The sequence below is a fragment of the Leptonotus elevatus genome, chromosome 7 (genome assembly GCF_054856555.1).
Source record: "Leptonotus elevatus isolate MCC_2025b chromosome 7, RoL_Lele_1.0, whole genome shotgun sequence".
NCBI lineage: Eukaryota > Metazoa > Chordata > Actinopteri > Syngnathiformes > Syngnathidae > Leptonotus > Leptonotus elevatus.
Window position 1 is genome coordinate 2,944,146 of NC_141245.1, and position 26,395 is coordinate 2,970,540.

At 38.2% G+C, this 26,395-nt stretch overlaps 1 protein-coding gene across 1 annotated transcript in view; it reads right to left on the bottom strand.

The window, feature by feature from the left end:
* Positions 1 to 10,938: 10,938 nt before the first annotated feature.
* LOC147170383 (melatonin receptor type 1B-B-like) overlaps positions 10,939 to 26,395 on the bottom strand; it is a 45,687-nt gene continuing 30,230 nt past the window's right edge. Inside the window, 2 exon segments of the mRNA XM_086080962.1 lie at positions 10,939 to 15,158; positions 15,913 to 16,031. Coding sequence (XP_085937088.1) covers positions 14,409 to 15,158; positions 15,913 to 16,031 — 869 coding nt within the window. The 3' untranslated portion in view covers positions 10,939 to 14,408.

A 26,395-nucleotide genomic window follows, 5' to 3' on the forward strand; every position in this document is an offset into this window, starting at 1 on the left:
TTGTTATAAAAACATGGAACCTACCAAAAGAAAGAATAGTCTTGTCTTTCATCAGGAAAAATAATATTTCTATCTGTTTTCGTATTTCAACACAGCATTAGAATCTAGCCAAGTTTAATCATACACAAATCTATAACTGTAAATGAGCTTGTTTTTCCCCAACAGGGCCCTGGTTGAGCTCTTTTGCTCTGCTGCCACCTGCTGGGGGCTGTTTTTGTAATAACTACCATTTCTTCAACCGTTCTTTGCAGCTGAGAGGCTGCATCAAAGCAAAGAAACGTTTAAAAAAATTATAAGTATGTCTTTGGGACACTTAAAACATTTAAAATAGGACATAAATGTTTTGGGGAGCAAATGAGTTAATGATTACATATATAACTAACAAAACCACAAAATTTAATTACATAAATGACCCCCCCCCCCCCCCCCCCCCAAAAAAAAAAAAATTCTATACGGAAGTTAGGTGGGAGTTGGCCTTATGAAAACGTATCTATATAACGACTGTAAAGACTGAATACAGCCTCTGGCTTGTATGGGAGTCATAAGATCAAAATATGATAAATATTTAGCTGTCCACCAGGTGTCCCCAGTGGTCTCGTCTTGTGTTGAGGGACATGAACCAACTTGCTATATGACTAGTGGTCACAACATTGCAAACTCCACCTAAGAGCCAGGTAAACATGGAGTACATAATTGTAAATTAAAAGTTAGAATGCTGTTTCTTTCTTTTCTTTTTTGCAAGAATCTTCACTCTTGCATGAATGGCAATGGGACCTTCAAAAATGCCCATGATGAATGTACAGTTTGGAGAGGATTTAAAAGCACATTTTGAATTATGCCTTAAAAGTCAGCCAGTCCATGGAGATGTCATTTATCTTGTGAGTACGGTGGCCCTGAAGTGCAAAACTCAAAAACCACTGAACACTACACCAAAATCTAAAAACAGCTAAACAAAAACAAAACTACAGCAAATGGAAAAACACAAAACCAAACTAAGCATTAAAAAAAAAATCACCCAAAAATGTTTTAACCGCAAATCCAAAATCTCAACAATAAAACAAACGCTCAAAAAAGTAATCTCAAACGCAAATTTTAAAAAGCACACACACACAAACACACACACACACAAAGTAATCAAAAAGAAAAAAGAAAAGGATAGCAAATAAAAAAATAAACGGTAATAGCAACCACAAAAGACAAAGTACAACAATATTTACAGTAACTACCAGAAGTGTTGTGTACGTTGGGCAGGGGGAATCAGACGACTGATTGGACGAAAGTACCGCCCATCTGCTTCAAATGAATACTGTACTGTTGAAATGGTTGTTGTAACAGAGATGTGCTGAAATAGGGTGCTAGGCATTCATATAATAAGTAAGCGAGAAATAAAACAACGGAGCGCATTCGGCCGTTTCCCCCTGTGGGATATTCAAACTCATCTGTACAGTCTAACTTAACAGCCACTGACCGGCCTGGGATTCCACCGAAATGGTCCTTTTGGGATATAATCAAGCCACCCGTAATATTTTCTTGGCTCAAACATGCAGTTTTGTGTTGGCATAAGAACAACACATCCATTTCCCCCCTTTCTGGTCATAATTGTAGTGTTTCACAGTTATGTGAGGCATGGTTTCAGCACAATTAGCAGACATGCCCACAATGTTTAAGTGGAATTGCTTGATTTTTTTCATGATTTGGAAATCGCATTGCATATAATTGGGGGCTTTTTTTTCATCATACAAATTTGGCATTATTGTTAACCCTATAAAGCCAAACGTATCATATTAAATTAAGGCTGTCAAAGTTAAAGCGTTAACCCAGTGATTAATCACACACAAAAAATCACATTCATCTTGTTTTAACGCAGATTTAACCACTCTTTCTGACCACAGACGATTCTTTAACTGACAGCGGATGGTTACATTAAAGCGCAGGGGTAGGCAAGTTCGGTCCTAAAAAGCCACAGTCCTGCATGTTTTTGATGTCTCCCTCCTAGAACACAGCTAAGAGGCTCCTGCAGAACTTAATTATGAGCTGATGATTTGAAACACCTGGGTTGGAGGCAGGAGACATCGAAAATATGCAGGACTGCGGCTCTCTTGGACCGAACTTGCCTATCCCTGCGTTACATTAAAGGGAGCACAGGTTGTGTTTGAGCAATAAACATAACTACATGCATTAAAGTAAAGCATTGAATAAATGTTTGCGTATGACATTCTAAATATTTGTTCTAGTGATATTGGGTTGTTGTTGTTGTTTTCTCATTTTAAATTATGCAAGTAATTAACTGATTATAAAAAGAGGAGGATGAGCGTGTGCAGTGAGCCCTGTATTTCACGAGTACAATATTTTTTTTTCATTCAAGCCCTGACTTATATGATCTGACACATGTATTGCACGGATAATCTATTAGAGGGCAGTATCACCCAGCTGATGGCTTTTCTAGGGACCTTGCAGGATCGCCCCAATTGAGAAAGGAGAGGCACCTATACTTATTAATAGTGGGGAATGTTCTTTCTGATTTTTGGAAATACTAATGTTTCATATGTCTGTTAATTATTATATTTTAACATGAATTATAAATATACAAATTTAAAGCAGTGTGAACGGATGTATCAAATATGACACAAATCCAAAGTCAAAGGTGGGAAAAAATGTTTTTGTTTAAAAGGACCACTAAATACTCTATTTAAAAAGAATCAGAATTTTCTCTCATATATTTCATGGTTCAGGCTTTATAGGGTTATTCAATCAAGCAATCAATCAAACTTTGTTTATATAGCACTTTTCATTCCCCCCAAAAAAGCAACTTTACTTTACGTGAGTTAAAAACTGCATAGAAAATAGATAGATGGATCCATCGATCTAGATATGATTTACTATGGAAAATCTGGGCAATTGACCAGAGTGGATTGTGTGTGTGTGGGGGTGTGTGTGCGTGCGTGTGAGCGAGGGAGAGTGTCTCATTGAACATAAATGGAAAGGTAGCCTTCATTGTTTTTACCCAGAAGGCTTGTGGCCTAGAATAAAGGATTTTTGTGATTGTGAGTCTTGACATTGTAGTTCTTTACAACCAAAGATTTAGAGGGAAATTTATTCTTGTCCACTTTTTCATGCCCAGAGACACCAAAGCCCTTGTCAGCATTTGTTAGACTCCACTGCCAGGATGACAGACACCCTCGAAGTTAAATTATGCTTGGCGTGACCAAAACGATTTCCATGGATTAATCAATTACGACTCTGGCATCTTTCAGAAGGAATGGCTGCTGATAAGCATGGGTAGGATTTTGACTGAAGAAGGAAAATGGAAAAAAGAGATTTAGCAACAAGTGACTAACACAATGTGAAAATTAAATTTTCCTCAGGGATCATAATTTGTCAAATAAATAAAAATACAGTATGAGTTCTGTAAAAATTACACAACATTAGTTTAGCTGTTTTACCAATTCCATGATGAGAATACTTCTACAAAGTCAGTGGAGTGCAGACCTCACCTGTTTATCAACTACAAATAAATATTATCAATGTTGTTATGTGTTATCTTTGTCTTCCTATTTGTCACATCCTACACCTCAGTACGGCACAGCAAATTAATATTGTAACGGATATTGCCAGTCACCCTCAATTTTTTCATTTTATGTGACTTTTTAAACATTTCCCCCTGGGGAATGTGTGTGTGTGTGTGTGTCTTAAATCTGTGTTTTCTGTTCAAAAGGACTCTGAGTTTCCCTCCAGCAGGGACTGGACTTCGTTTTATAACCCCCAGGAAACGCATACCACAGCTCCGACAGACCTGAAATCCTGTCTGATAAGCAGTCCATAGACCATCTTTTATGGTCTGGTCTATCCACAGGAATTAGCCATGTGTTTTTTCTTGGGAAACAATGCCCCGTAGAAGGTGTATGGTACAACAGTGCCCTCCAACGGTCACTATCGATTATCCTCAAGAATCCTGCCGCTCCTAATTAATCTAATCTAATTAGTCTACATAATTCGGGACATAAACGGACTCTATGTACTTGACTGACATCAAGTAACTCCTGTTGTTTATCTTTGTACACAACCTGTATGTCTATCTCAAATGAATTATGTGTGTGTAATTTATGTAGCCACCTAAGTTTAGCTAATTAGTAAGCTTAGCGTATTCAATAACTTTATGATCGTGGCAATGTTTGAAATGTGTTCAGAATGACAAATGAAGCATTTGGTTTGTCAATTCTGATCCAAAATGATCAAATACTATCCCAAAAGCTTGGTCTCAGTTGACCAAGTCTGCTTCATGCGCACGGAGGGGTTGTGACTACGGCCCGACCCCCCTGCTGACACAGCTTTAAAACCAAGCGCGCAAATTAACTTCTCTCTCTCTTTTCTTGCATCTCTCTTTTCCTGACGCTCGTTCCTGCAACTCTCTTTTTTTTTTGTCCTGACGCTCTTTCCTGCAATTTTTTTCCCCCCTCACGCTCGTCTCCTGAAACTCTGTTCCTGAACTCTCTTCCCCATTGAACTGCTCAAGGACTCTCTCGTTCCTGCAACTCCTCCACCTCAGGTATGCCCCCTCCCCACGAACTTTCCCTGATCATCACGAGAAATGTGGTCGCTGAGGGTGACCACACGGCTTCTTCCTCTGAGCCACAACACATGTCTAAAAAGCGTGCATCAAGCAAGGACTCACAAAAACACTGCGCATCCCTAAAACGCGCGTGTCTGTTCCAGCCGTGAGTCCGGGGCGCCCCGGCAGCGCTCACACAAGGACCTGCAGACCTCCAGGCCGCGCGTGCATCACCGGGCAGCATTCCAGCTGGACGTGTGCCAGCCAAGGATCGGCCGCTGCCTCCACGCCGCGCGTGCACCTGACCAGCAGCCGGAGACCTGTTGCAGCATTCCAGAATTCCAGCATTCAACTCGACGCTCGAGTCTCTCTCTCTCTCCCGTGCAACTGAACCAGTTTCGTGAGTTGCGCCGCATTGCAATATGATCATATATTACTGGTGCAACACTTTTATTCCAACATAAAGTAATTGACAGGTCAAACGCTTCCATCTTTATTCCCTTATCTACCTTTTTCATCTACTTTCTTTTATCTTAGTTAGTTAGGTTGCAAGTTTTTCTTTTTAACTTTGATTAGCATTTTTATTCCGTTTCATTAACTTTTTGACTGCCAGACGTTTTCAGAAAAGGGATGCTGTCAGTGCCAGCCGATTTAAGCATTTTGACTGATCTTTCAAGGTCCACAGAAAATTTTCTGTTTGGACTATGGAAACACACATACTACCAAATGAGATTGAACTATCATCTTTCATTAGAAAAAAACAGTTTGTTTCTACCTTATTCCGTTCTTTAGTAATCAACAATAGAAAATGGTTAATTTTCCTCCGAATGCGCTTGTTTTGGACCAAAATACGGAGAAATCAAGCTTTTAGTGAAACAATATTATTTCATGCACTCAAGTGAATTTTACACTTATTTTTGTCCATGAATGATGCCACAAACACCTAAATAGTGCTTTACTTCTATAAAACACTACCACCAAGAATGAAAAAGTGTTTTTTTGATAGCAAAATAAGTTTATTTATATTCAACAGTGTAACAATTTGACAACAATTTGGCAAACTATTTACAAATGTGTGCAACTGTGGTGCTATTTACAATTATGTGGATGTTTCAACGACAGTTTTTCTTTTTGTGAAACACTCCCCTGCGTGCAAGGAGACGCAACATGATTTGCACAACAGATTAGTTTCACTGCGATTGCCTCTTCGCGTGCAGAAGCTACACTTTCTTGCAGGCCGTTTTTTCCGGGGAATAGCAAGTATATACTGCAGTGTGTGTTGCCATAAAGTCTAATATCAGGATCATGTTACGGTTACGTTACGGTGGTGTTACGTCTGGCTTCCTCATGTCCTTCAGTTGCTATACCGGGTGGTAAGAGATGTTCTGATCCATCTTATCCACTCATGGTGGCATCGTAGTCCAGAACCAGTGTCTTCTCCGTGATCAGACTGTACCCGCTCCTCCGATGAATATGCATTGGACTCGGGGTACTCTTCATTGTCCGATCGAATGTCCGCTTGTGCAGCTCCGGCGTTAGCAGCGCTAGCCGGTGAGGCTTTATGACGTGAGAATAAAGGCCGCGTCCAACTGTGGCGTCCAACTGTGGCGTCAACCTCGGGATTCACCATCATCATCATCATCAATGTGCATTGGTCGATGCTTTTCGACAACTCTCCATCGCCCGATCGAATCTCCGCTTGTGCAGAAGTATCCGGTGTTAGCAGCGCTAGCCGGTGAGGCTTACTACGTGATCATAACGGTCGCGTCAAGGCTTCCAACTTTGGCGTCAAGCTCGGAGTCATCATCATCGTCGACATCAATGCGCTTTTTAGTATTGATCGATGCTTTCCGTCTTTGAAAAAAATGCTCAAGCGTGAGCTGCTTGCAACCGGTTGCATCATCAGCCATTGTCTCCTCAACACTCTAGCTCCGCCTCACGTCTTCTACTGACGCCCACGGTGGGCGGCCCACCCAACCTTGTGCAAAGAGAGTCATCACTGCCATCTAGGGGCCAAAACGAGTCATTATACTAACTAGATCTGCTTGATACTTTCAGCACAGCTGCCCAAGGCTTTCCTCCTCCCATTTCCAAAAAAACAAAAACAAAACAAAAAAACATAGTGAACGTCTTTTAACGTCCTCGGCGCCCCTCCGTAGATTTTTACTAAACGTTTTATAACGTTTATGGCGGTCAAAGAGTTAATAGGTTAGGCTGTGACTGATATATGTGTGTTTAATAAATAAATTTGTTGTCGAGAAATTCCATTTCTGCCGAATCCTTTGTGTTTAATGAGTGGATTAGTAATTCTCTTATGAAAGCAAAGAACTCCATGATTAACTAAAGTAGCAACTTCAGATTATGAATACTTGATAATAGGATTTTTATCGTTTATTTTGCTCCTACAAACAAGCAAAGTCAACGTGGTGCCCCTGAGGTTGCTGAGGAAATTACAACTCCCCTCAGTACCGTCTAAATTTCTCATAAGCCATTATGGCAACCCAAATTATCGCTACAATATATAGCATCACAACTGACACCCGCATAGTATAATGGGGAAAATTGTGCCGAGACATGGGATCTTATTGTGGAAATATCCTGGATTAATTCATTAATTCATTTTTTTAATGCATGTCATGGCATGAGACGTTGGCAGAATTACATCACTGATGTGGTTTGAGTAGCGGCACGATCAATAAACAGGGGGCTTCAGGTGGCGGAGTGGTACCATCCCTTGCCTACCATGCAGGTCCATCCAATCCATTTTCTGCACCTATAGCCTCACAAGGCTAGCGGAACCTCTTGCTCTCGCTTTTAAAACACGACAGTAATAAGAGAAAAATGAACACAACACCTTTAAATATTTTAATTGACATAGTAGTAAACTTTAACAATGGCAAACTTGAGAGCACTCCACTCATATAACAGAATAATAAATGCAGTGTATTTTGCATTTTTGTCACTTAAGAATCACAAAGCAATTTCCTGTGTAACTTGTTAGTTATCTCAAAAATTTAAACAATCTGACAAATATCTTGTCAATGGAAATCAGGATTGAAATCGGCATATAGTAAATGCATCATCTTTAATGGGCAGAAAAACATACAAACAAGCTCACAGTTAGAAAATCTAACAGCTGTGTTTGTGAGTTGACACGTTTTCCCATTACAAATGACTGCCAATGTGGGAATAGAAAACCTCATTTATTTTGTGGGTAGCCTAAAAAATTTTCATGAACCCTCTCAATCTAATCACTATGTACTGTGTCTGTCTTGAAGGAATTCAGTCTTCATGTCCTCCCAAGCATGTTTGCCACAATCAGTGAGCAGTCTGGCACCATATTCTTTGATGAAAGAAAAAACATATTCTTTTAATATAACACATGTTGTTTTTCCCTCACCACACAAAGTGCATTCAGTCATAACCAAGGGAAGGACAGTGTCGTCTACAAGCCCATATAGTCAACTTCATAGAAAGGTGAAAAGTACTTTATAGAGAGGAAGAGTACATAAATCAATAATGCTTTTTAATGAAGATACTATAAGAAGACAAAATTGTACATGAAACGTCTGTACCATGTTGGGTGACACAGTAAAATCGGGAAAGTCCACCTCTTTTCACCAACAGTTCGTTTCAGTATGCAAGCCTGAGAGAAGCATTCTTACATTTGTGCATACCTAGAGGAGAAAGTGGATCATCAAAATAATTGCAGTGTCATAGATGTCACTTAAATGTTGAAGCCGGTGAAGTGCTAACTTGCACTAAAATATTTAATAGCATCTTGGATCATCAACATCATCAGCCCATGTTGTGGCATCAGAAAAATGACAAGAAAGGACAGTGGATCTCAAAGTTGAGGATGCCTGAACGTGTACAAAACCTTTCTGGAAAAATTGACTAAAACTGTCAACATATATAAACATCCTGCTTCTATATGCTAATCCTGTTCTGGGTCACGTATGCAGTAGATTTTGGGACTGGTTGAAATGCCAACCACATATAAAATAGTACTATGGACAATCATCTAGCCTCACATACACAACTATGGTCAATTTAGAGTCTTGAATCAACCTCCTAGCATGAATGTTAACCTTGACAGATGCATGTATGGAAAGAACATGGCATGGCTTCACGGGAAGGTCAGTAAAATACAATTATTAGTGTAGATTTCACTAATAAGCTAGCATGCTAGCAACACATGCTATATTTTTATTTCTATGTCCAAGACCCTATTAATAGTGACATTATTACATTTGCTGTGCCACTGACTGATGTTAATAACTGATCAAAAAGTCAGATATCACTGTGCAGTACTTGGTTATGTTAGTGTTCTAACAATTTTGACTGATCACAAAATTTGGGGTGTGAAGGTTGACATTGAAAATCAACACCACAGTGATAATTACAAAACTTACCGTCTTAAAATATGCTGTCTAATAACATAAAACACAACAGTTGGTTACATGAAGTTCATTTCTTTTGGACTGCTGTATATCATGTGTGACAACATTTTGGATAAGGATGAACACAATAAAAAAAAAGTGAAGACATTGATGAGTGCAACTTTAAATCAATGCAGTTATTTATTACAGTTATTAAGTATGCTTTGATTTATCAACATTATTAGCACAGATGTCAATCAACCACAAGCTGGGATCATTTGACAGAAAGCAAACAAAAAAGAAACAATTATTGTATATAAGAATTCACATTCAACAAGATAACAGAAACTTTTTTTCAACATGCACATTGGCATACAGAGCCTGAAGTTCTGCCTGCATCAGCTGAGGCATTTTTGTTTGTTTTTTACTAAGATAGTTTCATTAAAAAAGGGAGCACTATTCACAAACATGAGTGACCTTCTGTTTGCTTTTCATGCTCATTTGGAATCAGATGAAGAATAAAATGCATAGAGAAAGTACTGATTCTCATCATTACTAAGATCGAAATGTTACTAAGATTTCAAACTGTAAACTGCAAAAGTACACTGTGATCCGGCTTTTATTAAATAATTGTGCTTTTAGAAACCTTTCGTATAAATAATGGTCCTATTACTAGAGGGGAAAAAAAACAAAAACATTTTAAACTGGTCCATCTGTAGTCAGCTATTATATTTCCTATTTTCATGACTAGTTGTGTGGTTCTGTGAAGTACATCAATATAAACCAGATGAATTGAATGATTTGTTGTCTTTTAACATGCAGGATGTTTATCAGGTTTTAATGTGCTGCATTTGGTGATTTTAAGGAGCTGTTCTATTTTTTTTAACTGTTGTTCTCCATATTTGGAATTATTCCTGACTATCTACTATAAGTGAAATGCCAAAGTGGCAACTGAACTCCTCCACGCGTAACATTTATTTCTTTCATTAGGCAGCACTTTCGAGGACAATTCAAGTCAGTAGCATTACATTCACTTGTATTATATATATAATTTTTATTTAGTTTTTTTTCTGGAAGCAGCTTTTATTGCTGCTGCAGAAGAGGATTTTAAAAATCTATTTATTTTTTAAACTCTAAACCTAGTATGTTACTGACAGATGACCCAAGTAAAGCCAAGTGAGCCAAAAGTTGGATGCCCCCCACACACACACAAAAAAAACAGAATACTGTGGTATCCCGGATGTGTAGTTAGTTATGCACTGACTGGGTCGCTACTTTTCTTTCAGTGTTACTTTAACATAACTGTGTTGGCTGTTTGACTGAAGAAGGGAAATTGTATATGGAATAAGCTGCCAACAGAGGTAGTCAGCCCCGAGTGTAAATGCTTTTAAATTCAGGTTAAAAAATAATAATAAAAAAAGAAAAAATCCTATACCTATGCTTAGGGTCTTCTAAACATTTTTAAATCTGTTTTTTTTTAAACTTTATTTCTTTACTTTAAAGTTTTCTATGAATGTGTTTTTCGTTGTTGATGTATGTTTTTTTTGTAGTAATTTTTGTAAGCTACTTTTGTTTTCACTGCTTTGCATGCGAACGTCGTTAACTGTTGTGTATGTTGATGCTTGTTGGTGTTGTGTCTCATGTAAAGCACATTGAGTTGCCTTGTGTATGAAATATGCTATAGAAATAAACCGGCAAGGCAGGTTATTCAATCCAAACTCAATCCAGTTCTTTGGAATGGTTGGTGTTCAGTATTGCAGGTACCAAACGGCCTTTCTGTTTTCATCAAACATAAATTTGAGAAATGTGCACTTTTTAAGTACATGGAGGAAAAATAAGTTATTTCTTCTCTCTTATTCATGGCATCTTTATGTCTATGTCAGTATGAGTCATAAAATGGATGAAAAAGAAATCTGGAAATTGTAAAAATTATTATACCCCCTCAACCCCCCCCCCCCCCCCCCCCCGATTCAGATTATTTATTTATTTAAATTATTTATTTTTTATTTTATTTGTATTTTATTTTTTTTTGGGGGGGGTATATACTGTATACTTGTTTTATAATTGTGCTGCCCATTCATATTCAGCCTAAAGAAGTGAGAACAATCTTATAGGTCCTATAAGATCTCCTATAATGTAGGAGGATGTCCATCTATGGTCATCATGATATAAGTGGTTATTATTTTTGGTTAAGTGAAAAAGATGAGCAATACAGGCACCTTTTATGATGTTTAAGAAGTTGAGGTATCAACTACCAGCAGTGAATTAAATATATCACGTTTAGCCATGGTAGGTCATAAAAGGGACACAAGGAAAATGTGATATAATAATTTGATATACGATATACCTTTAAAAACAGTTGGTGTTGCCAAACACCTTGCACAGTAATACACGACTGATGTGATATTACGAGTAATAAGTTAGAGAAGCTGCTGTCTGTCACAATTGTCACCAAACAACTCTATTTTGGTGCCATTGTTTGAAAATACATATTGCCAAAACAACACAGGCACCCTGAGTGTGCACACAAACGTTTAAACATACGACACGTAAAAATCTCATCAATTTCATTTTTATCCTCACAAACTGAAAATCATTTGACAGTATAAAATGTATCACCTTCAAAAGTGATGACAAAAGTGAAAAAAGTTTAAGCGCTTACTTTTTCTAATTCAATATTTTGTTCATTTTCTTTCCATACAGTTTGTCCTGCTACATACCAGATTTTCCGGACAATAAGCCACTACTTTTTTCATGCGCTCTCACCCCTGCATCCGATCTGACGGTGCGGCTCATGTATTGTTTGTTTGTTTTTAGCTGAGGATATTGCTGTGCGAATGCCCGCTGCTGAGTATCTAATTTCACAACGTACGTTATGTATCCGCGGCTTATGGTCCGCCGCAGCCAATACGTGAAAAAAATAAAATAATCCACACCAGGTGGGCGCGGTTTATAACCCGATGCGCTTTATAGTCGGAGAAATACGGTATATCATATAGCAGATGAAATTTTAACATAAGTGGGTAGCTGCATAAATTTGGGCACCCTGTTGCTTTATTGATTTGAATACCTTTGGCATGGCATTAATTATTGTAACACAAAATGTGTTTTTTAAGCTCATTAACTCTTCACCTACATACAGTACAGTATTCAAGTGAAGCTAATCATAAGAAAGTGTATTTAAAGTGCCCAATTGCAAGTTTTTCGCCTCCTTGCATCTTCTCCGAAGAGTGGCAACATGGGAGCCTCAAAACAAGTCAAATGACATGAAAAAGATTATTCAACATCATGGTTTTGGGGAAGGATACAAAAAGATAGTTTTTTCCCCTCAAACATTTTAGCTGTCAATTTCCATTGTGAGGAACATAGTGAGGAAATAGAAGACCACAGGCACAGTTCTTGTTAAGGCCCAGAGTGGCAGGCCAAGAAAAATCTCAGGTAAGCAGACGCGAAGGATGGCGACATCGGTCAAACTCAACCCAGCTCCAGAGACCTACAACATTAATAAATATTGATGTACTTTTTCTTTTGGGATGCCCAAATTTATGCACCTGCCTACTTTTGTTTAAATAATTATTGCTCCCTTTCTGTAAATCCAATAAACTTTATTTCACTTCTCAAATATAACTGTTCATCTGCTATATGATATATTTAACTGAAATTGCTGATCCGAATAACCAAGGATGTATAAAGGAAAATCTTGAAAAATATCAGGGGTGCCCAAACATTTTCATAAACTACTGTATTTTGTAGATATGCAACCATTCACACTCACATTCACACCTACAGTATGGATAATACAGAGTCTTAAAACGATAAGCTTTTCTTCTCTGAACAGTAATTGATGCATGGTAACGAAAAAAAGCAGTTGGCGTATAGCAATCTATAATTCCTTGCAAGGGCCTACTAAGATTCCAAGCAGCAGGTGCTTAAATGCATGCATGCCTACTATTCTGTTAGCAAGTGTTGGAGGCCACCGGATTTAAGAGGTGCTCCTTATTTAAGTTGGATGGTTTTCACCATGGAAAATTCGGGAAAGCACTTCAGCCGCAAAACACATTTCAAGTTTTGGAACTGGAAGTGTTAATGAAAGATGCAAAAGAACCTGGTCCTGATGCATGGCAATTGAATCTTGCGTAACATTGTTTAAAACTGCAGCAGCACCAACTGTCACCGTGTGGTGAAATGACCCAGATGTAAGGAAATGTAGAGTTGAAAGGAGATTTGTCAAAAATTATATGGCATGACTCCTTGTGAGTGGGTCCAAGTTGGTCCTTAGTTCATTCAGTAGCTCCAAAATTACATTTAAAACCCTTTCAAACTCATAGATGATTGCAGTTGACATTACATAATTGCGTGTCTAAACCAATAAAAACGCACAATTTGGATGATGTCAACACTTCTGGTTCATGACTGGATCCCAGCTAACAATCACAATCACAAGTTGATTTGCATGATGTTCATGCTAAAAATGTTACATATAAGCTTGGTAAGTTTGCAACACGTTACAGCCATGCTATCCTGGCGTCCACTATAACAAATAAAAACATGACATAACACCAAAGTTGTCGTATTAGGGGCCACATATAAAAATATATATTTTTTAGAGGATGGGGCAATATTCGGAGAAAAAAAACTTCAAAATGCAATTTGCGACTTCATAAAGTGGCAATTTTGCGACTTTATAAAGTGGCAGATTTGCGTGAAAAAAAATTAAACTTACGAGAAATATAAGTACGTACTAAAATGTTTGTGCCAATACTTTTCAGTCGGGTTTTCAAATAAGGAGATAGTAATTGCTTTAGCAGAGATTAACCATATCATGTTAAGCATTCGCTCTTTGAAGTGTTGGGTACGGCCAGCGACAAAAGACGCCTCGCTTTGCAAAGGTCCACACCCTGAGGATCAAGCATTTAAGTTAATTTCTTAAAATGTATATTAATATTATATTAAATTATTAATATTATATTAACAATATATTATAATTTATGTTTCCAGAATTATTATTTATACATTTTGGTATTTTTTTGTACAAGTAGCTAAGTTGATGTGTCGAATCTGCTACTGTATTTCTCATAAGTTTCTGAGTTTTTTTTCTCGCAAATTTGCCACTTTATAAAGTAGCAAATTTGAGATTTATTTTTTCTCGGAAAATTACCCCCCTTCTGAAAAAATATATATATACGTGGCCCTAATACGCCGCCGTAGGGAAAAGAGAAAATCAGTTAAAAAATAAATAAATAAATTGCACAGCAGAAATAATGCGGGACTTTTTATTCAGGCCCCAAAAATGCTGATCAGTAAAAATTCGTAAAAAAAAAAAATCTGATGAGCTTTCAGTGTAACGAATGGCACTGGAAAAGGGTGAACATTGTTATTTTGGATATTACTTCTTGTCTTTTGATTTTAATATAGCTCACTCCAACATTATGCTTCAAGTGTTTGTTGAGGCTTTGGCACAGGAGATACAAACTGCGTCACAGAGTTTCTCCTTTTACTAAGTCATTATTGTTGAGTCCTGGTGATGGTTTGCTCCTCATGCCCTCAGTCCCTCCTCGTGATGTTTCTTGGAAAAAGAGGTGTGGCCACCACACAGACATGACAATACGTTTGTACTCCCTGCGGAAGTTTTGGTTCAGTAGGCCATAGACGATGGCATTAAGGCAACTGTTGAAGTAAGCCATGAAATAGCTGACAACAAAGAGCCACTCTGGAATGCGAGGTGCAACTTCTTCTGGGTTGATGGCAACAGCGAGCCCAATGAAGTTGAGCGGCCCCCAGCAAATGGCAAAAAGCACAAACACGACAAACATGGTAATGAAGTTCTTCAAATCGCTGGGCTTGATGCGAGGACGTACCTCAGATTTCACCTTGCGCCTTACCTGAATGACCAAGATCCATATCCTCATGTAGCAGAAAGTGACCACAGAAATGGGCACAAAGAAATGGATGACCACTACTGTGATGGTATAGGAAGTGCTGACAGTCTGTGCAAATGTGCATGAGTAGACGCGGGGGTCATACTGCAGGGAGCCAAAAAACAAATTTGGCACAATGGCCGTTAGTGTTAAGACCCAGATGAGTGTGACCAGCAGCAGGGTGTTCCGGTTGCTGTACAACTTGTCGTAGCTGAAGTTGTGGCAGATGTAACAGTAGCGGTTGATGGCGATGCCTGTGATGTTGAAGATGGAGCCGATGACGCTCAAACCCATCAGGAAGCCACTTATCTGAAAAGAGGACATTTAGACACATCAATGATAAATACACATGGGTAACTCATTTGCTCCCAAAAACGTATACAAATGTTCCAGTTTAAATACTGCCATGGCCCCAAAAACGTATTTATGCATTTTTTCAAATATTTCTTCATGCTAGAGACACCATATGCGGGATACTCCTTCAGTTTAATGACATATGCTCCAATTCTTGCGTGACTGCGTGCGAACCGCCAGTCTGTCAACAATGGCGAATAGCCGTGTCGTAGTCGTTTTGCACAACCTCCTTAGCTTTCACAGCGAAATATTTTTGATGTGGTTGTACTGGAATCACCCGCCATTGTCACTCCTCTCATACATGCCCGTGCAAGCCTCGCAGCTTCAAACGTCTTCAGATCAGTGGTTCGTCTTCTCTTCTACGCTTTCCGTTAACTCCTTGTGGCTGCGCTACAGCGCCACTCCAGACTTGGCATATACATTACAGCCATTAAACGTCCTCAGCGTCTTCTTTTGGACTCACGCATGTCTTGAAATGCTTCTGTGTGTACAAAAAATTATTCTGAGGAATGAAGCCGGCTTTGCTTCCGTGTACACAGGGTCTAAATAGAAGCAAACTAACGAGGCAATGACAAACACCTGGACATGACAAGTGGCAGAGGGAGTTCATCGGAAGACACAAGGGACTGGAAAAAACAAGCACAATGACAAGAGGGATGCATGATAACTAAAATGAAGCAAAACCAAACACAGATCATGACATGCGTACCTTGCACTGGGTCTCTCCCAATGACCAGCCATCATGGAAAATAGCATACAACACCAAAGGATAAGGGTAGAATGCTACCATCAGGTCGGCAAAGGCTAGGCTCACCACAAAGGCGTTTCCTGTTAAAGGTAAGAGAAAGAAAATGGTGAGTTTTGAAACCTGCGTGGTTTCGACAGTTACAAGCTTGAACAATAACACCAGTGACAAAAACAAGAGCATCATGGTTTTTGGTGTAAAGTTACGATTATCCTCAAATATTGGACAGCATAGTACTGTACCATAAAACAAATTTAACCAAGCAATCACTGACTTCTTTGCATTTGCTATTCAAGGCCACAAAGACCACGTCACTCCAACACTTCAATCTCTGCCCCAGTAACTTTTGCCACTTTGCAATTTTGCCTTGTTTTGGACTTTGGACTTTGCCTCCATATTTCCCTTTTCACAAGTTTTATGAGGTTTCCAAGAGTCTGCACTCCTGACTGTTTATTAATCAGCCTTTGGCTGTACCTTCTCACATTCCCTCTCCCTCTTTCCTCTACTTTTACTCTCGCATCGGTCTACAACTAAACAGTACTGTATCTGTCATAAAATGACCACTGAAAAGAGCCAATACTTGCAGTTCGTGTATCTGACTTAAGAAGCATTAATTAGACAGATACATCAAAAGCCTGTAGGACCTTTTTGCGTTGAAAATAATGTATTTCTTTATTTATAGCCTACACTTAAAGCAAGATATACAATGAAATGCATTAGATTATCAGCACTACCGGTACTTTAATTGTCTAGCAAGTGACTTATAGTCTCCGTCATGTACTCTCAAGGGGAAACTCCATTCATCATCAAGAAAAACCTTAAATGTAAGTGAATGTAGAAAAACCAAACAAAGCTGGGGTAATCACTCATCTCTAATCAGTTTTCATGTGACAGGAAAGTTACCGACTCAGCAATCTGACCTAAGAGAGTGTGTCAGTTAAAGGAGAGACAGAAGAGAACTCGGAAATTGGCAGTAGACTAAAATAGAAGGGCACTCACTCGGGAGCATGCTTGTGCCAAAATACTTGTTATAATACAAAAAAAAAAAATGTTCAGGAACATGGGTCAAAATCTCTTCATGGAAATAAATAACCATGTGACCCTCTTAAATTAAAGTTAAATTAAGGTGCCCATTCTTGCAAAATGAACCCAATATGTATCACGCACACAATTCTAATTCAGGATTAATTTACTGCATGCCCTGGCAAGTTTGATGCATGTCACGTGTACAATACTTAATGTGACACCAAACTAAATAGTAGGCAGACATTCACAAATAAATCAGTTACGTTACATCCAAGCACGTAACAGAAACTGTGCCAAATAAACAGCTTCTACTTACAATCAGATATTTGAAACTTTCTTCCTCTGACATTGCAGACAAATTAGTCACATCTGATAGTTTACAGAAAAATTGCCTCAACTCATGATACAGAGGACAAGAAAACAAGTCAGTGACAATAGTCAGTGGCCCGAAAATGCAGCGTCCCTTTGACATTCTGTGAGCACTGCAAGAGCATCCTTCAAAGTTTGAGGACTGGCCGACCTACTGGGTCATTTTGCAGGTTATTTTTACTGCTGACATCAATTTTAAGTCCAGAACTATAAAATAAAATACATAATATAAAATAATAAACTCTGGAAATTCCAGATGGCCAGTCCGCCCCTGTTCCTGGTGATAAACGGGTTGCTCTCTATTTGACATTTAAACAGACTATTGTGATGACTATTACTATGACTGACTATGATGACTTGCAAATTAGACTCAGAATTACTGAATAAGTTTAGATCAGAAAAATCTATTTATTTGGAAAATGTGCTAAATGCTAACTGTAGGCTACTTGAGGTACAATGGTACATAACCATTTGGAATCGTGCACTGAGACATTTGCAATTTGATGGAATCATTGAGAAATGGCATTCTGTTGTGAACTATTGCAGAGTGGTTTAGGGATTTGTCCATGTTATTTTATTGAGAATGTCATTTCTGTTTCAAGAAATGAGAAAAACCAATGCAGAAAAACTGTAATATTATGATACTTGGATTACGAATGACATTTTTCAGTTATCGGAATATTTGGGTCTTTTTTCTTGAATTCAGCAATGACACAGGGAAAGAAGTCCACCAGAAGCCAAAGGTGAGCTTTCTTAGGGCTCAGCAGGACGTAAAAGCACTGCAGCCCATTTATGATGAGGTTGGAAGACTTCAGGGACCAGGAGGGATCATCCCATATGTGGGTGTCAAAGAACTTGAAGCTTGACACACGCTCCACTGATGTGGCTGTGGGTGTGTACCTGCTCTGAGCCTTCCTGAAGTCCGCAATGATCCTAACTTGGCCTTCTGGGTAAAGCGCAGTGTTGAATGCTGAATTGAGATCAGTGAAAAGTGTTCTGGCACTGGAGTTGTGATTGTCCGAATTTGTCAGGGTAAGGTGAAGAACTGTGTAATCGATGGCAATGAGAAACTGATGTGGCAGGCTATTGATCAATACTTCTGATTTGGGAAATCTTTATTATTTTGTGTGATGTCCGTTTGTTTAGAACCGAGAGGGTGTTAGTGACAACATTAATCTGGGATTTTATAGAGGCCTCGGGCCTCAATTTTTAAAATGTGGTTTTCAGACACTCAAATGAATGCTATTGGATCATCTTTTAATTGTCTCCGTACATTTTCTGTCTGATATTACATATAGTGACTAACTTGCTATTCACTACCTCAGGCAATCTCAAATTCCATTCTATTTAATTTGCCTTTTATGCACCTAGTTTTTTTTTTGTATTGCTTGTCTTCATCAGGGTCACTGGTAAAATGGAGTCTATTCCAGCTGATTTTGTTTCAAACTCATATTCACATTTCACACCATTAATTTAGAGTCTTCAAGTAACATACATCTCTTCGGAATGTAGTAGGAAAAGAGAGAAAACCAACCCAAACACAGGAAAATTCAGAAGTGTGAGGCAGACTTGCTAACTGCTTTTTCAACTGTGCTGCTGTATAAATAGTAATGATTTGACTTACAGTAGTCCAACATCTACGTGACCAATGTGACACATATATTATGACTTTCGTTCTAATATTTTCATGGACCACAACACTAAGGCGTGATGATCCTGATGATGTGTCAACTACGCAGGAAGTCTTGTAAACTCAACTCAGCAGAGACCAAGGTGAGTTTTACTATAATCTTATAAATTACAATTGTCTCATTAAATAACAATTTTAAAATATGCTCATTGTAAACCACAAAGCATACTTTTGGACATTGATGTTTAAAGAATTACTTTAAACATCCCAAATAATTATGTATTTGTAGTCATTTGAACTTCTTAGGACAGTTTTGTGAAAGTAAATAAGTAAAGTAAAAATTGGTATGATTTTCCAAATAGGTGTGAAATTGCAATCGTCTAAATGTGAGGTCACTGCTACGAGATTGGACAGACATGAGCCAACGTTGGAGTACTGGAAAAACCTGTTCACTTTAGTGTAATTAAACCACTGTGACTAAACCACACGTATATCCTTTAAATACAGTGTTTACGTACTTAATTAGTTTCATGTCTTGTTTTTAATGTAGAACGGCAGTCTACTGAGGGGGACCGAGAAGGAGACCGCCATCGGAGGGGGCGAGACAGGCCAGCTGGGCCAGACAAAACAAGGGATTTGCGGCGGAGAACTACCACCAGCCATTGCGGTGGAGGCAGGAAGGCTGTTCGGAGAGAACCAGGAGGAGAACCATCGGTGAGGCTGACCATTTGGGCTAGACGAAGGAACCAACGGCGGCTAAGCTAACCAGGCCGGGCGACCGGGCAACGGCAGTCGTCAGAAAAGAGTTGTCACGACTTGCTGTCAGCTTTTTTTGGGGGGATCTGGTGGCCCTCATTTTCTTCTTGATAATACTGTATTGTGGCCCTCGTTTTCCTCTTGTAATAACAGTACTATTGAGAAAAATGAGGGCCGCCAGACCTAAAAAGAAAGAGCCGACAGCAAGCATCAAGAAAGCCAGAGCTTCCAGGACCCGCAGGCAATGCTAACGGCACATCAAGGCAGTGATTAAAGTAAAGGAATTCCCAACTACTGAGTTTCCCCAGATTTCCACACAATCGGTCCGATTTTGTAATAATAATGATTAATATAATCTTTATAATGAGGACATCCTTAGTTTTAGTGAGTATCCCTATATATTTTTTAATTTTCCTTTTGACATTATCTATGTGTGACTTCCAACATAAATTTTCATCAATAACTACTTCAAGAAATTTATTTTCATACACTCTTTTTATTTCAGTTGAATTTACCATAATTTTGACCTGTTGTGTGGTTTGTCTAGTACCAAAAACTATAAACTTTGTTTTATTTAAGTTTAGTGATAATTTGTACATATCAAACCAATTTTTTAAAGTGATTAGTTCATTTTCCACAGTAGTCAGAAGCTGCTTCTGGTTCTCTCCTGAACAGTAGAGAGTTGTGTCATCTGCGAATAAGACATTTTGAATATTTTTGAGACACAACAAATATCATTTATATACAATATAAATCATTTGGGGCCTAGCACAGACCTTTGGGGGACTCCATGAGTAATCTTCAAGTGTTTTGATTGTATATTGTTAAACTGTAAGTACTGATATCTATTATCTAAATAACTTTTCATCCATTTACATGCTAAACCTCTTATGCCATATCTTTCTAATTTATTCATTAGTCTAGAATGATCTATAGTATCAAGTATGCTTTTTTTTTTTAATCTATAAAAATTCCAACAGTACATTTTTTATTATTTATGTTAGTAGATATTGCTTCTACGAGTTCGATGAGATGGGTTTTTTTTTCTTCTCGAAACCCATATAAATTTTCACTTAAAAGTTTATGTTTCTCAATAAAATTGTCCAGTCTATATAAAAATATTTTTTAACTGTGCCAGCAGTGATATTGGTCTATAATTAGTGAATATATCTCTTTCTCCATTTTTATGAATAGGAATAACCTTTGCTATTTTCATTTTTTATGCAAATATACCAGCTTTAAACTACATATTATATATATATATATATATATATATATATATGAAAGGCTGCACAACATACTCTATAATACTTTTTACTAATGTCATATCAATGTTGAAGCAGTCAGTAGACTTTTTATTTTTTAAATATTTTAACAACATTCAATACTTCTGCATCATTAACAGCATTAAACCACATCGTGGATGATTTTTGTTTTAATGTGCTTATCTATTTCATGTTTGTTTCTTGGCTCAGGGATTTCTTTTGCCAAATTACTGCCAACATTAACAAAAATACTCATTAAAATCATTAGCTATGTCTGAATTGTTTTGAATAACAATATTTTTATTTTTTATCAAATATTCTTGCAGCTCTCAGTTCAGCTCAGTTTTTTTCTTTTCCTTTTAACAGCATCTGTAGAGTCCTCATTTAAGAAAGTTTTTGTTCCCTTAAGATTCTTAGCTTTTTGTAGAATACCTGATTTATCCTTAAATCTTTGCAGCTTCACTACCGCCGGCCTTGGTCTTCCTTGTCTGTCCTTAAATTTTCTTGTGCGATGGGCCCTTTCTATATTAACTGTTTGCTGAATTTTTAGGTTTTCAGTTATCACTTTCATAACCTTTCCCTCCGTCTCAGTCCATGACTTTCCTGATGACTCTGGAATTCTCTTGGATTGTCTTTCCAAATAATACATTTTGTCAGACAACCAGCATACTATCACATACTTTGAAAACATCCGACTGTATAACTTTGTTGTACTATACAGTATTATTGAGCAAAAGTTGCTGATATAAGGAAAACCCAGATTTCATGGGTGCAAAAGTATGTGAACCTCTCACTTAATCGGACATTGCACCTCCTTTTGCAATGAAAACTTCATCCAAACGCTTTCTTTAGTGATTTGTCAGTCTTTCCCATCTACTTTGGGGGAATTTTTGCCACTCTTCCTTGCAAAATGCAGCCAATTGAGAGAGGTTGGATGGGCGTCTAGCATAAACTGACCGCTTCAGGTCCCGCCAAAGTATTTTGAAAGAATTTTTAAGTCAAGATTTTAACTGGGCACATCCAGAACATGAATCTTGTTGTTCTTCAGACAATGCTGGAACGCTTTGGATTATTTTCATGTTGCATGATCCATCATCTACCAGGCTGTAACTTCACAAAGAACGGCTGCAGGTTACGATCCTAGATTTTACAATATTCCTCTGAATTCATGATTCCCTGGACAATGTGAATTGTCCAGGTCCTGAGGATGAAAAGCCAGCTCAGAACTTAACATTCTCACCCACCTTGCTTCACTCTAGGGTGAAGGTTCTTTTGCTGGTATGCAGTGTTGACTTTTCACCAAACATGACTGTTTTAGTTGTGACCAAAAAGTTTAATTTTGGACTCATCTGTCCACACAAGGGACTTCCAAAAAGCTTCAGGTTTGTCCAGGTACTCTCTTGCAAAGTTGAGATGGGCAGCTTTGATCTTTTTTGTGAGCAGAGGCTTCCACCTAGCAAGCCTTCCATGAAAGCCTTGTCGATTGACTTTTCTTCTGATTGTTGAAGCATGCACGTGTCCCAGATGCACCAAAATAAGTCTGCAAATCCCTTGATGTGATGTTCGAGTTGGCTTTTTACCTGAATTATAATTTTTCTTGTGGTTCTTGCTGATATTTTAGAAGGTCGTCCACTTCTAGGCAGGATTGTAGTAAATTTTTGTGTTCTCTAGATGCAGATGAGCTGCTTCACAGTGGAATGATGAAGCAAATTTTTTTTTCGATGACTTTATAGCTTTCCCCAGACAGATGTGCTGTCACTACCCACTTCCTGATGTCCCCTGGGATTTCTCTTCCTCTCAGCATGACTGACCTGTATGGGTTCACCTGGGTAAGACTAAAGTGATGTGGTTTTGTCTCTGTTTCAGTCAGTGATGCACAATTTTGTTGCTAAACCTCTCATTTCAGTGGTCCATATCAGTGGTTAGTTTAGATAGCTACCAATTTGTCCTACCTGATCCTACTCGATTGCTCAGGGTTCACTTACTTTTGCACCTACACGAATTGACCAAAAACTTTAATTAAGTTTTGACTACACAATTGATAAAAAAAAAAAAAGAACAATGCATTGAATTGATAAACCTAAACCTGTTATTTCATATAAAATGTAATGGTTCAGATTGAACAACAAAATCAGGTTGAAACATTTGGAAAATCCAAATTGCTGAAGAGGTTCACAAACTTTTGAGCAGCACTAATATATATATATATGCCCCAACTCAAGGTTCCCCGGATACATGTTTGGAATACAATTAGATGGTGCAAGTGGCTGGATGTTAGTAAAACTAGTCATATCATTTAAATTTTAAGAGATTTAGAAAAGTTAGCTTCCCTTGTACAGATTGACAAATGGAGCGATACACCTTTTGGAAATTGTATTTATTGCACCTTTCCTACATAGTATTTTGGCTACAATGTCTTAGATTAGCGTAAAATTACCAGAGCACAGTGAGTATATCCAAGTCATTCATCAGCCGGGGTCATTAAAAGGCAAGTCGAACCAAACTTGATTTTAGCACACTCATGAGCATGATCGGCCTAACTCAAGCCCTCCAAGACAAGTCCATGGGGAGAGTGAACCGGTGACATTCTAAGCTTTACTATTGACGTTGTGCCGCGTAAGGCACATAAATGTCTGAACGACCTACCATGTCCTTCTCCAAGCTACAAAGCCCCTCCTCTTGCACGACTATATATCTCCTATGATTCCACTATCTCCATTTTTCCACACAGATGGATTTCAATTCCCTCATCCATCATCTCATCTATCTTTTCCCATCCTTCACTCCCTTTGTCACGTTCTTTATTAGACTCCCTCCCGTCCCATACCTCCATTTAGACCTGCAACCTAGGGACCATTTTGCTGAAATGGAAGCCAGTTGTTCGCGAGATGAGCTTCTGCTCACCTCAGCTGGCAGGAACAACTTTAGAATGATGAAGGTCAGCAGTGATTGATGGTGGCATTCAAGTACAGTGAGGAAAATGGAACGTGGGAGGAGGATGTGCAAGGACTGGCATTATTCCAAAAACATGGCCATAGTATGTTGGCGCTACATTTACAGTAGCAAATTGTCATTGAACATTGAGTATATATTCCAAACTCTAATGACCATTAATATTCATTTGGTCATGCACTTGACCGGCAAGTTTAATAATTACCATACTTGCAAATACAATACAATACATCTTTGGAAGTAGATACACAGCATTCAAGTCCTTCACTAATCGGTCACCCTAAAAGCAAAGGTGTACAAACCACTTACCACAGAGTTTAAGGCATGTTTACAACTTGTTCTAAGCAATCGTGCTTGGAAAACAACTACATTAAAACCTGAAATATCAAGTATTTTTCCAAAACTTTAAAGATTTTCAAGGAAGTAGTAGGGGAAATTGGCTTTTAAAAGTTTGGTATTTTACTACCACTAAATTAGGAAAAATGGGAGAAAATGTCAGCTGTCCAGATGACCAGATGTTGAAATCACACCCAACAACATATTGTTGTCACGGTGGAACTAGGTGTGAACCCAAATGCACGACTCAAACTCAAAAAGATAGATATTCTCAAAAAGTTTAAAGGGGGATACTTGACTCACTGAGCCATTTTCAGCAGTAAAAAAGTTAATATTTTCTCCAGAGTGAATGTGATAACTTAATTATTTTTCATGAACAATTTATACCTTTAAAAAACAAAATTTTCCACTTGCTGTCGACTGAAGATGACATCACGTTTGCTGATGACAAAGGTAACAACAAATCATGGCTCAGTTTGCTGACCAAACCCAGAAAACAGGTGAACCATGATTGGTCGTTACTTACTTCCTCAGCACAGGTGATGTCATCTTCAGTCGACAGCAAGTGGAAAATTTTGTTTTTAAAGGTATTAATTGTACAATAAAAATAAATAAATAATGAAGTTATCAAATTAATTGTGGACAAAATATTAATGTACTTTTTAATGGTTCAATGAGTCAAGTATCCCTTTAATGAACCAATACAACATAAAGTCACTCATCAGAGGAAAATGGATAATGGACAAAGTACGAAAAAAATCACTCAGACAAAAAAAACTGCAATCAAAGATGCATACAAAGTAGGGTTGTCACCCCTGTTCACCTTTTGTTATGGTGTCATAGTATCGGATCATTTTTATGACATAAGTTTTTTTAATTTGTTTTTTTACCCATTCTGTTTTGGTTGCTTAGTCTTGTCATGTCATGCCATACGGTGGTTCCGTTTGCCTAAACGTGTGAACAGTTTTGCTGTGCATCAAAAGAGTTATACATACTCCTTCCCTTTCAGTTGAGATGAATATTTACTGGAATTACCATCTGATAAAACAAGGTTTGAAAGCAGGCAGACAATGACAAAACAGAGGGGGAAAAACAACGCTAGACAACAATATCATACAATCTTTTCAAAAAGTGTCAGAACATTATCTTGCTGCATGATCACCCAATCATTTTGGTTGCATCTTCCTTCAAATTGGCAGACAATGTTTCGAGAGCTGTCTGAGTTTATTTTGAAAGGGTTCAGTGATAGGGGGACTGCTGTGAGTGAGGTGGTGGCAGCACTCCCATTGATTGTAAATATTTTTTGATTTGATTCATGACCTCTTGAAGTGATGACTTTTTCTTCTTATAGAGAATATCATCTGATTATACTGTACAACTATTTTGTGTTTTGACACAGAAGAGTACCGTAGATATCTTTGCTGTGAAATATCGCTGTTGCCAGTGATTCGATGAATACTGCAAACATTAAAGTTATTATCCTTATAATTGGAGCCTAGTTGTTTTGTTAAACTTTTTTTTGGTGTGTGGCGCATATATATACAGCATCAACAAAACTAATTGGCCGCTGCCTGAAGTGTTCCTGTACAACATTGCAATAATACAGGGGTGCTCAAGTTCGGTCCTCGAGAGCCCCTATCCAGCCTGTTTTCCATGTTTCCCTCAGCTGAATTTAATGATCAGCTAATCAGCAAGCTTTGCAGAAGCCTGGTAACGATCCTGATCATGAATCAGATGTGTTAGTGGAGAGAAACATGGAAAACAGGCTGTATAGGGGCTCTCGAGGACTGAACTTGAGCACCCCGGCAATAATAGATAAGCCAGGCACGGAATTGATGCAAACTGAGTGAAGTTTCGCCCAGCTGTCACTTTCTCTCTGTGTTTAGACAGGCCAATTAATAAAAAAATCCATGTCATCAAATTACCTGAGAAGCATTACTGAATTATGTGGCGTTGGCCTTCAACATTCTGCTAGTCAGCAAGACATCTCACATGGATGCATCCTAACGTTAGCCAGTGCAAGTGGTTCAAATTCATGGGATTTTGGACCTGGGGGGACGGGGAACAAGATTATAGGAATAATATATCTGTGTGTGTGTGCGTGTGCGTGTGC